This window comes from Solanum verrucosum, unplaced genomic scaffold (assembly GCF_900185275.1).
Source record: "Solanum verrucosum unplaced genomic scaffold, falcon-dt-bn FXZP01000067.1, whole genome shotgun sequence".
Taxonomy (NCBI): Eukaryota; Viridiplantae; Streptophyta; class Magnoliopsida; order Solanales; family Solanaceae; genus Solanum; species Solanum verrucosum.
In genome coordinates, this window is record NW_026020175.1 from 1,794,425 (window position 1) to 1,811,817 (window position 17,393).

General features: G+C 27.9%; 2 protein-coding genes across 2 annotated transcripts; one reads left to right on the forward strand and one right to left on the reverse strand.

Moving 5' to 3' along the window:
- Positions 1–9,697: 9,697 nt before the first annotated feature.
- On the forward strand, positions 9,698–10,291 carry LOC125828927 (dirigent protein 22-like). Its single transcript, XM_049508235.1, has one exon. It carries the CDS (start codon positions 9,702–9,704, stop codon positions 10,284–10,286), a length of 585 nt encoding a protein of 194 aa, XP_049364192.1. The 5' UTR covers positions 9,698–9,701; the 3' UTR covers positions 10,287–10,291.
- Positions 10,292–16,811: 6,520 nt separating this feature from the next.
- On the reverse strand, positions 16,812–17,393 carry LOC125828928 (dirigent protein 22-like). Its single transcript, XM_049508236.1, has one exon. The coding sequence runs from the start codon at positions 17,391–17,393 to the stop codon at positions 16,812–16,814; it is 582 nt and encodes a 193-aa protein (XP_049364193.1).

The window sequence follows — 17,393 nt, forward strand, 5'->3', positions numbered from 1 at the left end:
CAAAGATATATATAATGTACCAAAAAGGGAAAGAGACATTTATTTTTTGAAATAGATTAAAAAAAATATAAGACAAACAAACTAAAAGGAAGGAGTATAAATTATTACATACCCTCACAGGTAAAATTTTATGGTACAATAAAACAAAGCAATAACAAATAAGTGAAATATGCAAAAATCTATTGAATATTGTCATTCTTGTTTTATTGCGTAAGCAGATGATTTGCTTCCTCTCTGAAAAAATGCTAGAACTTCCTGCACCAAATATTCACAAATAAGTTGCAGTTGCACCACCAATAAAATGACCTACTAAAACATGTACTAAGAACACCTAAAAATTTATGTCTTTACACTTAAGTAGACAATATGCTGCATCATCCGTTCATGTTCCTAATCAAACCTCCAATACGATCATGAAAATCAAATGTCAGGACATAAATAATTAAGAAATTTGAAAACTATTAGGTAAGAACACATATGTCTCTTCAAATAAGGAGTAATATTATGAATAAATAAGTAACCAATAAAGTTATAATCCATCAATTACGCAGCATAAAGCCGGGAAAAAAACTTATTGTAAACTTAAAGGTAACAAAAGTTCAACGATCACGTTTGATTCTTGAAATGGAAGGTTCAAATTTTCTCCTTCATCAAATCCGAAGAAGTCATGCCTTACAAAGATACACTTTTGCAGCATAACCGATAAATTCTTTTTGAAACAATTCACATGATTTTTCTATGACCATTTCATTGAACATCAAAAGTAATTTTTTCCTCACAATTTAACACCACTTGGATTCAATCCTCCAGTAATATGTTTGTAATAGTTGGGAAGATATGTGCTGATCATTTTAAATGACCATTTATAAACATATTTAGACAGAACAATGTAGAAAAATCATGAAATTACAAATCAAAATGAAATCCATACAATGAAAAACACATGTAATAAACAATGGTAAGAACTATATAAATAAATATACATAATCCACTTATATTAGATGAAAAATAATTGAAAAGGAAAAAATGCTTCCATATATAGTACATGTGTGAAATGACTGACAACTTGAATTGTCAAAATAATTGGAAGATCGTGGAAGGGAACCGTTTTGGAAAAGTAAATAGTATCGTTAGTGAGGATACCCGTTTTAGAAAAAGGAGCGTTTGTGGGTTCGGTTACGGTTCATTTAATAATAAGTATAATTTATGTAGAAATAATTAGTAAAAAATGCAAAAAGATGAGAAAAAAAGGAAACTAGAAATGCTGGCTTTTTAGCTATGCCACATCAGCTGGTCAATGATTATGCTTTTTATATATATATATATATAGAGAGAGAGAGAGAGAGAGATTTTCTATTATATTAGATTGGTATTAGTTAGTGATTCCGACTTAGTGAGTCCTTTCTTTCATGATGAATTGTTGACATCAGTCCAATATTTAATCTCCATGGACATAGGAGAAAAGGCACTTTGCGGGAAGAGGACTATTGTACCATGAGAGAAGCAAGGATGTCAGCCTCTTTCAAATATACAACATGAATTTTGGCACTGTAGTTGGACTCTTATGTCGATCAGAATAATTTCATTGAGGTAAATCTTTGTCTGCTAGGCAAGAGCATGCAAGTTCCAAATTCTGCCTCGATAGGACATGTATTTATATTGAAATTCATAAATGAAGTAGTCAATGGTAAGGTTACCATTGTAGTTGGACAAATCTTGTATGTGTTCCTAAGAAAAGAAATTTGTCCAGTTTTCGGAGTCTCAAAGGGGCGTGAAAACGCATAAGAACTCTTGAATGGAAAAGATATGTAATTCCAGCTATATATATATATATAATAAAATAGAATTTTTATATAAGAATATTTGTTTAAGTATTATTTGCTAAAATTACTTTTTAAGTATTGACTTATTATATTGATTACAAATTTATTTGTATTAACATTAACAAGAATTGACTCCTAATTTTTAAAATCAATTAAGTCAAAATTTGAACTTGCTTGTGTGGAAGGATCTTCAATCGACATTATTTCTTCAAGTTTTTCCTCTTCTCCCGTATCTTATAGTCTTCTATTATTTTTTTGATCTGATCTAATTCAATTTCTAAGGCAAACTAGAACAGTCATGACATTTCTCTTCAATGACTATCGATCATCTCTGATCAGTTGTCTTTCTTAACTAAATGCGGTCTCAAATGCAAAAGTTGATATAGGGATATTTAACATACTTCTAGCCATGATTTAAAGTACTGAATATTGTTTTTGGTTGTTTTTCCATCAATTTAGTGTGCTAACATTATTTTGATAGAACTCTAGGCCTGTCTCACATAATAATTAAGCTCGTCTCGATTTACGCTCTTCTATGATGCAAGTTATATTCTATTCCAGACAAGTAAATTAGTAACAAAATAGCAGACTTATTGTGTGCCTGTCTTTCAGAAAGAACGGTGTGAGTAGGTATATCATTGTCATATAAAGAGACATAATGATTATATAATATTTGGATGTGATCATTCCTATCATTTATTGTCTCAAATATACTAGGTACTTCATAATTTTTAATTTCTAAATAACTGTATTTAATGCCAACAAATTCAGACATAGTGGCAAATTTCGTACACATATTTAACATAGCATCAATCAAATAAATAGAAGGAACAAAAAAAAACATTTTTTAAAAATTTTAAATCATTTCAGTAACATCCTCTTTGTAATCTACTTTAAGTTTATATTCACTAATCAATAAACAAAGGTCAGCTATATAAGTTAAAATATTTGCAATGTATCAACCAACCAAAGAATGTATCTGACAGCAATGAAAAATTTAGATTTTTTGTATTTGGACAAACTTTCGGGATAGAATGTAATTAGCCCCCTAATGTATGAAATTTCTGCAATTTATACTTAAAATAATATTTTGGGGGCATTCTGGGCTACACTTCAGAAAGTAGTTGTTGGCTCAACGGTCATATTTATGGGGAAAAAATCTTATCGGACCGATTAGGAATGATGGACCGCTTATAGGCCGGTTTACTAGGCTAAGAAGGCCATCCGGACCAGTAACTTAATGGGTCGGTGATCGGTCCGATCAAATTGGTGTCAGACCCTTAATGAATTGGCTTATCGGACCGGAATCAGATCAAGCCGATCCAATTGACGAATTTAATTTAGAGAGCACCATTGAAGTGATCATAAAATTGATCACCTAACCACCCAAATGGGATGACATCCACTTTCTTGTCGTATTAAATTTTGATCGAGAAGTTGTTTCTACAAATGCAAGAAATATTTTAACGATTAAAAAATAGCAAATACTTTGAAACTTCAAACTTGACACCTTTTATTCAATATTTCTTAATAATATATATAAATTTAGTTTTTACTTTTTAAATTTATTATTTTCTAGGTCATATTTTCAGGTTAAATTTATTTTTAAAAGACATGTTTAGAATTCCATTTAAACAAAAAATTTATTTGGCTACACACAATGCAGTTACGCCCAAAGATTTTTTCAACATTTTTTGGCCAAAACAATACACATTCAGTTGAAACAAATTGTCATTGCATCTAAGGATGAAATAAAATAAATTGTGCCATTAAAATAATTTAATCATTTTCTTATTAAACAAACATAAAGTTTACGTAGAATCAGGGATGGTAATGGGTCGGGCGGATGCGGGGCGGACAGGTTGAAGGTTGCGCGGCGGGTTAAAGTTGGATTTTTTAAAAATTAATGTGGGGCGGGGCGGGTTGCGGGTATATGTGATTCTATATGGGTTCAAACATAATTTTAGCTTTTTACATGTTATAAGAGTGATATATATTATTTTTTAAGAAAATTTTTTAAAGGTACTAAAATATGCAAGATAGTAAATGAAAATGGTTCAATAAAAAATAATCAATTTCTTACATATTTTTTCAATTGACCTCTAAAAAATAAATTTTTAAGTCATTATCTATTAAATTAATTAAGGGATAAAACATAAGTACCCCTAGACTATGACCGAAATTCCAGAGACACTTAAACTTAACTAGGATCCTATTATCCTCCTAAACTAATTTAAAATGGAATAAATACACCACAAACACTGACATGGCAAGAGAGTGTGCACACTCTCTTGAAGGTCAGTGATGAGTCCATAAATTAGACACATGTTATTTTTTGACCGATAACTTTATAATTAGTTAGTACACACATTTATTGATAATAAAGCTTATATATATTTAATTATTTTAATTTATTTCTTTGTTAATTATTTGTTTTAATTTCTTTTAACTTTAAACTTTTTTAATTAATTTATTATCTTTTCACTTTTAATTATTTTAAAAAACTCATGTGTATTTTTTAAAAATAAATTTAAAAGTGTCCTTTAATTTTGACGTTTTAATTTTTTTATGCTTTATTTGATTTTCTTCACTTATTTTGATATTCGTTCAAAATTAACTTATTTTAAATACAAGACATTTGAAATCAAATCAAAACGAAAGGCAAAGAAAATAAAAGAGAAAAAATAATGAATGTAGGTAAAAAAAAATGTTTCGATACAAGGTAAAAAAATGTGTATTAACGTAATTTCAATACAGGATAAAAAATAAGAATATTTTTCAAAAAAATGAAAAAATTAATTTTTAATTTAAAAAAAAAAAAATATTTACACACGTGGCAGGTGAGTGTGTACAAACACAACCAACTTGGGTGGTTGAAGGTGTCACATCAGCACATAAGGTGCACAAAAATATGAAAAAATGAGTTTAGGGGGTAATAAGGTCTTAGTTGTGTTTAGGTGTGCCTCTGAGATTTCGGTCATAGTCTAGGGGGGTACTTATGCCTTATCCCTTATTATAACTTAATGAAAAAATAAATTTATTTTTATAAATTTTAGTATAACTTACATAAATCTCATAGTATAAGACATATAAAATCCTATGTCACGACCCGAGTCTACACCCTGGACGTGGCAGACACTCAAGAACCATTGTCGGTCCCCAAGCGAACCCTCATCCTGGCTGACTACAAGCGGAAGACTAACTTAAGCATACAAAAGCTTAAAACTGAATAAAATTCAATAAACTCAACTTTTCAAACTTTAACTCAAATGAACAACTTAGAATAAAAATAATATATTCAACTCACCATAAAATAGGCAACTTAAGTCTTTAAAATATTTAGTAAGATAGATGAATAAACATTCTGAAACTCTACTGTCTATCTATGAAGCCTCTAACTGACAAAGATGGAAGTTGGGACAAGACCCACGACATCCTAACAACTGAAAAGTAAATAAAATCCTCCGAAAGCAAGGAGGCTCACCATAGCTAACTCGAACTCTCGGATGTATCGACGAAGCTCATGTTGATGATCATGAATACTTGTGTCTGCATCATGAGAAGATGCAGGCCAAATGGCTCAGTACGTGGAATGTACGAGCATGTAAAAGGAATCCTAAAGCATAAACATAAGCTTGAAACTTGATAAAAAGGAAATATACTTACCTCTTTCCAAACTTACTCAACTCAAGGAATCTCAAAACTACTTAACTTACTTAACTCAGAAGTACTCAAGGATAAGATACTCAACTCATAGATAAGATACTCAACTCAAAGATATGATATTCGACTCTGGGTACTCATCTTATTTGTGAGGAAGAAAGATGATTTCTTAGGATGTGTATTGATTACCGCCAACTGGACAAGGTCACTATCAAGAATAAGTATCCCCTTTCGAGGATTGATGATCTTTTCGATCAACTTCGATATGCCAGTTGTTTTTCAATGATAGACCTCAGATCTGGCTATCATCAATTGAGGGTAAGAGGGAGTGATATTCCAAAGATAGCATCAGGACCCGTTATGGTATTTTTAAGTTTCTCGTTATGTCTTTTGACTTGACTAATGCAGTGTAGAACCACGCAAAGAAGGTCAATGCGGAGCGGATTGAAAATAAAAAAAATTATTATGCTAGGCGGAAATGAACAAGACGGATTAAATTTTTTACAGATTAAACTCAACCCTCTCCGCCCCACAACGTACCGCCCATTGCCATCCTTGCGTAGAAGCAAAAGCAAAAAAGTCACTAATTGTTCCTCACATGGGAATGCGATGGACTGCAATAAGTAGGTGACCGACCGGAGATTTTGATTGTATAATGCTTCTTCAAGGACCATACAAAACGTTTTTCAAATAGGCTTGCTTTTAAAACAATATACTACTTTCCACTTTAATTTATGTGATATTATTTGACTTGACACAAAAACAATTAAAAAAAGAATTTGAAAGAAAAATCAATATATTTTGATCACTTAAAAAATAAATTTTAAAAAATGACTTTTTTCAAATCTTTCGTATATAAAAATAAAAGTTTCTTATAAAAATAATATAAAATTAAAAAATTGAAATTATAAGCGACCTAAAAAATCAATCGTCTCATGCCATGCTTGAGCATCGAAACTCGTGTAACTTTTTTGTCAGCTGTTTGAAAGTCAAGTATCTAAACTCCAAATGCTGGTACAATTACTTTTAATGTTCTTTTCTTCTTCTTTTTTACGTGTAAGTGTCCGTTTGGATTAACTTATTTTAGGTGTTTTTGATTTTTAAATATTTCTCTAGTTCATTTTTAATTGTCATGTTGCGATTTTTGAAAGTTAATTTAACTAATTTCAAAGTTAAATTAGATTACATTAATTCAATATTTTAAACAAAAAAATTGGGATAAGACATAAGTACCCCCCTAGATTATGACCGAAATCTCAGAGACACACCTAAACTTAACGAAGGTCCTATTACCCCCAAAACTATTTTTTTCGTATTTTTGTGCACCTTTTGTGTTGACGTGGTACCTTCAACCACCTAAGTTGGTTGTGTTTGTACACACTCGCCCGTCACGTGTGTAATTTTTTTTTTATAATTAAATAATAATTATTTTTTTAAAAGTAAAAAAAAATTTTAAAAAATTTAATTTTTTTAAATATTCTTATTTTCTTTATCTTGTATTTAAATTAAGCTAATACACATTTTTTTTACCTACATTCGTTGTTTTTCTCTTTTATTTTTCTATTGATTTTTATTTTCTTTGTCTTCCGCTTTCCGTTTTGATTTGATTTCAAATTTAATTCCAAATGTCTTGTATTTAAAATAAGTTAATTTTGAACGGATATCAAATAAGTGAAGAAAATCAAATAAAACATAAAACAAATAAAAACATTAAAATTAAAGGACACTTTTAAATTATTATTTTTAAAATACACATAATTTTAAAAATATATTTGAAAGTGAAAAGATAATAAATTAATTAAAAAAAAGTTTAAAGTGAAAAGAAATTAAAATAAATATTTTACAAAGTAAGAAATAAAAATAATTAAATATATACTATAAGTTTTAATATCAATAAAAATGTGTACTAACTAATTATAAAGTTATCAATAAAAAAATGACATGTGTCTAATTTGTGCACTCATCACTTGCCTTCAAGAGAGTGTGCACACTATCTATGTCATAGCAGCGTTTGTGGTGTATTTATTCCATTTTAAATTAGTTTAGGAGGGTAATAGGATCCTATTATAGTTTAGGGATGTCTCTGGGATTTCGGTCACAAGTCTAGGGGGGGTACTTCTACCTTATCCCAAAAAAATTTAGATATATTAAAAAACTATACGAAAAATACTATAAATTGCAATTTTTGCATATCAATATGACAAAAAAAATACATTGTAAAATGTTAGTCAAAATTCTTATAATTTTACTCTAAAAAAGGAAACCATGACAATTAAAAATGAACGGAGGAAGTAATTTTTTTTTTTGTTTTGGAGGTGTTTGAAAGGGTTATAAAGTGTTTTTAATATCCATTTTTAGGCTAATTTTTTTTAAAAATAAGTCAAAAGTATGATATTATCTACTTATAACTTTTAACTTTTGACTTATAAATTACCCTTTATAAGCCTATCCAAACAAGCCCTAAATATGATCAACCGTCCACTTGCTTTATGTCACAAGAAAGATCACTAATCGTATGTTAAAAGAGAACAAAATAAATTATACATATATAGACGTACTTACCTTATAAAGCTTTCTCCATTAATATTAAAAAATATATTTGGTTTATCTGAATTCGGGTCGAATTATCCAGATTAAATAAGTTAAATCTTGATCCGTAAGCACAATCAAGTTATTAACATTAATCCTTGCTATTGATAACTAAGATGTAGATAATATCTTTTTAAGAAACATATGTTGACGGTTAAAATAACTATTTATAAATTCTTATAATATAGTAATCTCAATTTTGTACTAGCTAGTTAGTAGATGGTAAAATAATTTCAATACATTGATATTTTTTTTTAAATCAAGTTTATTTTGAAGTGAGAAATTATTTAATCCACTCTTCACAAGAAATTAATCAATTCTAGAAAATTCTATAAGACTCCATTTATCATTTATTAAATTATCTAAGTCGTCATCAAATTGAAATTCAACATTGAAGTTGAAATTTTTATGATAAAAAGTTAATTTTGTAATAATAAATTAGTCAAGGGGGTCTAGAAACAAACGTAAACACCACGATTGGTGACCACTGACCAGTGATCTGTGTGGAACTCATGAAGTCTCTTACCAAAGACTTTATAATGCGTGTTTAGTACGATAGACTTTTTTTTCGCAAATTGATTGTACATTATTCACCTTCCAATAATAGTTGTCCACTATTGACTTAACACACTCCTTAAAAAATAATATATAGTAGGGGTAAGTATTACGATATTATTCTTTGACTTTATTAAATTTAATATTTTGAGAAATGTGTTAGATGATAAATAGGGAGTATTTAATAGTAAGAGTAAAATAGACACAAAAGGTAAATTATGTACTCCCTCCATTCCATATTAATTTAATTTTTGAGGTGTTTCACACCCTTTAAGAAAAGTAGATTAAGACATAAATTGAACATAGTTTTCCATTTTTACCCTTATTAATTATTGTCAAATTTATGATTAAAATAACTAAATATTAATTAATTACTAATTCCAATACTAACTAATGAAGGGTAAAATTGGAAGAACATTCTAAAAGTAGTCTTGAAAACTGAACAATTAAATTAATTTGAAAAATGGAAAATGCCTCAAAAATTTAATTAATATGGAATGGAGGGAGTATTAATTTTCTAAATTGGACAAGTATTATTGAACAACATAACTATTTTTAATATAACGAATAACTATTATTGAACGGAGGGAATATTTTTATGTGCATATATTAAACATCCTTCGCACAATATTCGACTTTGCACAGATTTTTAGGTGGGGGTATATCATTTTTCTTTTACTAATTAATGTACTCAAACACTTGGACATGATTATCAATTCTTTTTACTTCAAAATGTTGCCAAAATATAATTTAATTTTCCTAACTTTATCATAAATCATTCAGTAATAGATGTTTTTCCAAAATTTATTGTTTGCTTACCAAAGAAAAAATATTTTCTTAACCCAAAATATAAAATATATTTTTTTGAAAAAAACATTTGTTTATTAGGATATTGTCGAAGTTGTTTCGAGGAAAGTATGGTTGCGAATAAAATAATCAACATTGGCGTCCAACGACTCCCACCTAAATCATCACATTATTCTTTTCTTCTAAAGTCATCCTTCCCTCTTTCTATAAATATTTACTTACAATACATAAATTTTGGAGAAATCAAAAACACAAAACCAAAACATGGCAAAGCTAAACTCAATTTTATTGTATTGCTCTATTGCTATTGTCATATTATCATCAATTCCATTAGCTCATTGCAATATTGCACAAGGTCCTAAAGCTGTTGAAAATTGGTTCCAAAAACTTTCACATGCAAAACCAAAAATAACCAAACTTCATTTCTATTTTCACGATATAGTTGGTGGTAAAAACCCAACGTCAATACCAATTGCTCAGGCTAATTCTACGTCTCATTCGCCTACGGCGTTTGGCACGCTAGCGATATTAGACGATCGATTGACAACGGGACCAGAAATTAATTCAACGACTATTGGTCGAGCTCAAGGAATTGTTGGTGCAGCTTCTCTTGAGGAATTTAGTTTGTTGATGAGTTTGAATTTTGTGTTTACTCATGGGAAATATAATGGTAGTACACTTAGTCTACTTGGACGTAACACTGTTTTGAATGAATATCGAGAGATGCCAATTGTTGGTGGTTCTGGTGTTTTCAGGCTAGCTCGTGGTGTTGCAACCGCAAAAACACATACTTTAAGTAAGAATGGCGATGCTATTGTTGAGTATAATGTTGTAGTTTTGCATTATTGAGTTAAGATTATATGTTGGGACGACCGAATTGCTAATTTTATTTTGATTTCTTTTTTTTCCCTCATATGTACGTTCTTTTTTCGTTTTCCCATTCTAATGTTCGTGTAATTTGATAGCAATGTTGAGTTAAAAAGTTTCATGATCATGCGAGAAACAAATATAGTTGTGACAACAATTTCTACTTTTTTTTTGTCAAGTTAATGTCAAAATAACTTAACTTTAAAATTGAGTACTTTAAAATTCACCTTTTATCATTAATAAAATGATCTACCATCACACAAATGTCTAAAGTTTATTTCAGATTACAAATTTCACAAGTCTTTATTTTTTTTAAAAACATGATATCAAGTCGAAAGATTTCTTTTTTTTCTTAAACTTAATGTCAAGTCAAATGATGTCACATAAATTGGAACTGAAGAATTATTATTTTGTGAAATAGTAGTATTATTCATCAAATATAACTTCTTAGAACCTTCAACGATAATTTTTCCACACCTAATTGTCAAATGTTTTAAAAGTAAAAAATCGAACTCGAAAAGGTGATTCTACTTTTGCAAAAGTCCTCTCATAACTCATTATTGTGACCTCAACTATTGTTTTAATGTTCAGATTATAGTATACACACTTTCTTTATGGCCAAGTATTATAATGAGTCTCACATTGAAAGACAACAAGTCTACATATTATAAAGTATCATATACAGTAGTGCGTTAGGTTGTTACAGACAATATTGCTATAATAATCTAGTACAGCTGCAACAACTAACTGTATATTCCTTCATTTCAATTTAATTGTCTAGTTTTAATTTATCATAAAATATAAAAAAATAAAAAATTATTAAAATTATTTGATCTTAAACTAAAAATTTTATTTTTCTTTATCAATTGATTTCAGCTAGAAAAAACTTTATTTTTCTTTAACAGGCCTTTCGAATAATTCTTTGTATATTCTTCTACAATGACTTTTGACTTCATGATTTCCACAAATAGGTACACCTGTTCCTCATGAAGTTCTAGAACTCATTGACTAACTACTCAATAAGGGGCATATTTTAAGATTTGCATATATTCTCTACTTATATTTTTATTTAACTAAAATTATATAAAAATATTATAGATTACAATTTTTCTCATATGAAAATAAAAAAATAAAAAAAAGGATTCGAACACGATATCTCTGAGTAAGGAAAAATTTATTCCGGAATAAAAAAGTTACAGTACTTTTTTTTATTTAACATTCTTGTGGAATAATCCTTTATAATTGCATAGTGTGGCGTGGGTGAGCAGTAGAATAACTTTGACTTCATCAATAACAAAAAGAGGGACACCTATACTTCATGAGCTTTATGATGGTTCTAGAACTCCATTGACCAAGCTCTAGGGGATTAGTTGGTCATATAATTTCATTTTGAGCTTAACTTCTATGCTTTAATAGTGTCAAAAATATTTATATAATCAGATTACGTATTATTATTATTATTATTATTGTTGTTATTATTATTATTATTATTATTATTATTGTTATTGTTATTATTATTATTATTATTATTATTGTTGTTATTATTATTATTATTATTATTATTATTATTGTTATTATTATTATTATATAGTCTCCAGTTAAATTTATTACTATGATAAACATTGATTAGTAATTTAGTAAATCAATAGAGTATTGTTTTAATTTATATGAAGGTGTTTAACTCAACATCAAAGTGATTGCATGATTTCTTATTCTTCGGTATGTCTTTTTTTTTTTTTGTTGCTTCATTTTTATTTAGTATCATGATATTTTGTTGTTATTTGTTTTTCTTCTTATAACCCTTCTATGACTACTCTTTTAAAGTTGAGGATTTGTCGGAAATAATCTTTCTTTCTCGAAAAATAGGGATATAATATGCATACCTATATCTATATTCTTTAGAGTACGATCCACGTGTGAAAAGGATACATTGTTGTCATTTGACTGGACAATTAAGAGATTCTAAGAATTAAAAAATTTATAGTATAAAATATATATATATATATATATATATATTTTTAACCGATTATAAAGAAAGTCTCCCACAAAATTGAGACTTGAAATACGTTCGGAATGGAGGAAACTATTTTTCAATTTATTCATATATATTTGATTAATCAACAATCGTTGTCACGGGATCTTTACATTGTCGATATATATATATATATATATATATATATATATACCAGATAATTTAAGGTCCGTGATACGGGACCAATATAATTTCACATATTTTGATTTCCTCTCGGATCATAGATATCCCCTCTTGGATACATCCCTCCCACGAAGTAATATATATCATTAGTAATGTATCAGACAACCAAGGAATGTATTCGAGATTTTTGTAATTGAGGAAACATCTGGGATAGGATGTAATTAGCCTCTAAATATATGAGATTTCTATACTTTATACTATTTTTTTTACAGTAAACAACTTCAATATATTACTCAATAATCTTTTTCAAATGTTCATACGACATAAATGCGTCGTTACAACCCAAACTGAGAGTTGAATTCCAAAAAATTCTATGCAGCAAGGAAATAGAGAGTTGCGTTAGATTATGAGTTAAAACATTTTGTATTCGAGGAATATATAAAATGTTGATATCTTTGAAAAAGTTCATCGATCTTCATATATTTTCGCAAGTGATATCTATTTTCTACAATGTTATCATCTTCTTTTTGTAATATTTGCACCATAAGTTTTGCATCTGATAAAATACTAATCATTGATCAACCAATTCATAAAGATCGATTCAAAGCCTTTCAAATCTCTACTGCTTCAACTTAAATATAATGTGTTTGTAGTTTACTTTGTCGGTGAATTTTGTGATACATTTCATTATTGTCTTCGATAATAGAAATACTTCTATTTATTTTGGTTTTAATATTGAAAGTATTTATTAAAAACTTGATTTCTAACTTTCACAACAATAAAAACAAACATGAAATCAAATTTATTTCTATATACAATAACAATTATCATAATGTTATATTCTAAATATTGAAAGTATTTATTAAAATATTGATTTCTAACTCCACAAAAATAAAAACAATCATGAAAGCACTTTTCTTTCTATATACGATAACAATTGACATAGTTTTATATTCTAAATTACATTAATAATTTGTTTTGATAATACACTCTAAATATCATGCCATAAATGAAAACTTTGAATCTTACCCCCACAAAATAACCAATATACTTGTTTTTCTTTTTCAAGTTATTATTTATTTTTTAGTTTTTTTCTTCCTCTATAATTCTCATGCCCTTTTCTATTGACATTTTCAGTTTCTGTTTTTTCTTTAATTTTTAACTACTCATTTTTCTTTAGTTTGTATTTTAATATTCCTTAGAATTTGAATATTAATTTTTTTTTCTTGTCAAATTTCCCTGTTAAATAGTTTATCATATTTGATATTAAGAAAATATTCTATATAGAAATGAAAATTTTATATTTTTTTAATCTTTTGATGAATACATTATCAAATCATTAATTTCTTAATAGTCAAACATTGTTCATTCTTTTAGTCACGTAATTTTATATTTGTTCAAATTAATTAAAAAATATTGATACGTCATTTTAAAGATTATTTTAATAATCAAGATACGAATTTAGTGGTCATATTATGTAACATAATATTAAAAATATGTTTACGCAATAACCCTTTAAAGTATTTTTAGGAACAAAATATTAACTATTCAAACATATTTTATTTTAAATTAGTTCAAGATTTTCTTTCAAAAACCTGTCAAAACAAGCTTAGCATTTATTATTGTTTGTAAAAAGTTAATTAATAGAAACTCTTCATTTTAACACAATTATAAAAATATTTTTATGGGCTAATTTTAAAAGTAAAGACATGTATGGATTTTTCTAGATTTTCATTTTGGTCATTAATTATACAATTATTATTTCGCCCTTAAATAATATTAAAATTACTAAAATGCCATTGTTTAATAGATATTTTTGGTTTAATGAAATTTCACACTACAAAAAGAAAAGAAAAAAAAATCTATAGAAAATGTGATTGAAAATGTGGGTCCATATTAAATGTCGCATCATTAGGATACACATGGCATTTAAGAAAAGACATTTGGTTGTATTGTCATTATAAATCTATTACCACTTTTTTGATGCCATAACATAAAAGCAAACATTCTAGAATATTTATGAAATGACAAATTTGCCCTTGGTCATCCTCAACTTGGCTCTTCTATATAATAGAAAAAAAATATATATATATAAGAGGTTTCTTGCAATTGCTTAAACAGTTACTCAAGGTTTGACATGAGAAGATTATGACATTTGGCTCGTTAGTATTGGTATGGGTAGGGGTGTACAAAATTGAACCGAAAATCGAATCAAACCGTAAATCGAATCAAACTGAAAAAAAACTCGACTAGTGATTTGGTTTGACTTGGTTTGATATTGGAAAAAAACCCGACTATATTTCGGTTGGTTTGGTTTTAACTAAAAAAAACCAATCCGAGACCAAACCAACCCGACATTATATATGTAATTTTAAAATTTTATTTTATACATAAATTATTTACTTGGATATAATTTTAAAATATTTCCTGTACTATTTCATAGTTTTTATCTTTTAAAATATTATTTCAAGTTTAAAACTTAGAATTCGGAATGGTCCAATAAAGATTATAGTTCATAAATGTTGATAATTATAATAAAACTTAAATCAAAATCAAATTAATACTAATGCAAAAAGAAAATCAATTCAACAGTAAGAATGACAATAATATTAAATATTTGTTCTTTAGTTTTACATTGGTTTAGACAATTAAAATACATAATCTAATTTTAATTTTCCTTAAATATTTAGTAATGTAACTAATACTCATTAAACTTATTTTAGCATAATTTAGTACTTTTAAACTATGATCATTTTCATTATGACTTTGCAATATTATAGGATGATTTCATTATTATTTTTTATTGAATATTTTTGTGTCATCAGTACTCATCTCATATTTTGTGTTATCTTTTTTTAAGAAACACCTTAGATAATTGTATTTTGGTTGGACTAAAGAAATATTTGGATTATATGTTTGTATGCAAACTTTACAGAAAAAATCCAAAAATCTGAAAAAATTCGAGATTTATTTGTTTGGTTTGATTTATAAATTTAAAAATTCGACACAATGATTTGGTTTGGTATTTGAAAAACCTGAACCAACCCGAGGTTGAAAAATCCAAATTTTATTAGTTTGATTTGGTTTATAAATTTAAAAATTTACACAAATGGTTTGGTTTGATATTTGAAAAACCCGAACCAACCCGGTCATGTACACCCCTAGACTATGGGGTATTTGAGACATATATAAGTTTTATAAAAGGGGAAGACACAAATTTTCTCTTGAATCTGTTTCAAAAAATCAGTTACATGTTTAAATTATCATGATGATTTATTATACACTTTTATTATTTAAAAGTAAATTTCAATAGTCAGTAGCATAAACGTAACTCTGAAGTTCCATTACAATATTGTAACATCCAAAATATCATATTTCAAAGTGAAGAAATATTTCTTCCAAGAAAGTACAACGATAATTCAATAAAGAAAACATACTCTTTGATCATCTTTTGTAATGGGTTTTCCTTTTTAATTAGTATATCTTTAATAATTTGAATTATTTGAAATTCATGATCTTCACATAGGTAACTCACTTTATATATGTTACTTTATCTGCATATGCCGAGTTGGAAAGTATATATTATCATAAAATAGTATTGATATTATTTAAGCAAAGTTTTGGATAACTAATTATTTTACACGAAAGAATAATATATATATAATAGTACATTCTTCTGTGAATTCTAGATGTCGATAGTCATATCATCACTTATTCATCCGAATTAATGGATACGATAAATGAAAGTTTAATTAGATATATGTAATTTATAATATATTGTTTTTAGTTTGATTAGTTGTAAATATGTAACTAAATGTATCTTACCTTATACTTCTTTATAAACAAAATATTTTAATCTTATACATTTTATGATCAGATTTAATTTATATTTTATTAGTATAGTTACAATCTTTCAGTACTACAACTTTTACGGATTTGAAACCAACTATAAGTTGAGTAGTCATAACGATACATATACTTAAGAAGTTCTCCCATATTTTCTATAGATTTCGAACTCAACCTAGTTATATTATTATTATTATTATTATTATTATTATTATTGCATACGATCGTGTAAGTCAAAATTGAAGGTATATTTTGAACATATGAGTAAGCATGCACACTAGTTTCTTAACAAACTAGGAGAATAATCTTTGGCCTTGGAAATCCTAGCTAGAGCTAGAAACGCAATAGCAGAGTCAAGAATTTCACAAAGGGTGTCCAGATATAGCAGCTTGTTATGTTAAGGGTGTCCAGAAACGGATTACCATCTTTAAGAAGTTCTGTTGAAGAAGAATACAAAAGCTTATAACTCCCCATAATTTCATAATTAACATATATAGTACTTCAAATTAAATATCATGATAATGCAGGACTTTAACATTATACTCAACAATAGCATCCCCATTGGTCGTATTGAGCGAATACGTCTTCGCCGCGGCAATTCCCTGAGCCAACCGAAAAACTCCAGAACCACCAACAATTGGCATCTCACGATACTGGTGAAATACAGGGTTCCGACCAAGTACACTCAACGTGCTACCATTATACTTGCCAGTTGTGAACACAAAGTTGAGAGTCATGAGAAGGGCAACCTCATTTTGATCAGCTGAACCATAAATCCCTTGGGCTCGGCCCACTATTGTTGAATTGGGCTCTGGTTCAACTGTTAGTGGGTCGTCTATCATTGAAACAAACCCAAAGGCAGTTGGGGATTTGGCAGTCATGTTGGATTGGGCTATTTGAACTGTAGTTGGATTTTTCCCACTAACTATGTCATGAAAATAGAAACGAAATTTAGTTACCTTTTGCTTTGCATGAGGAAGCTTATAGAACCATTTTTCAACAGCTTTGGATTCTCCTAATACAACACCTTGAGCCATTGACATAATAAGAATAAAGCAAAGTAATACAAGTAGGATTGTTTTTTCCAT

What these genes read in the sequence shown, in the direction of transcription:
- LOC125828927 (XM_049508235.1), top strand. Translation starts at nt 9,702, where the DNA reads ATGGCAAAGCTAAACTCAATTTTATTGTATTGCTCTATTGCTATTGTC.
- LOC125828928 (XM_049508236.1), bottom strand. Translation starts at nt 17,393, where the DNA reads ATGGAAAAAACAATCCTACTTGTATTACTTTGCTTTATTCTTATTATG.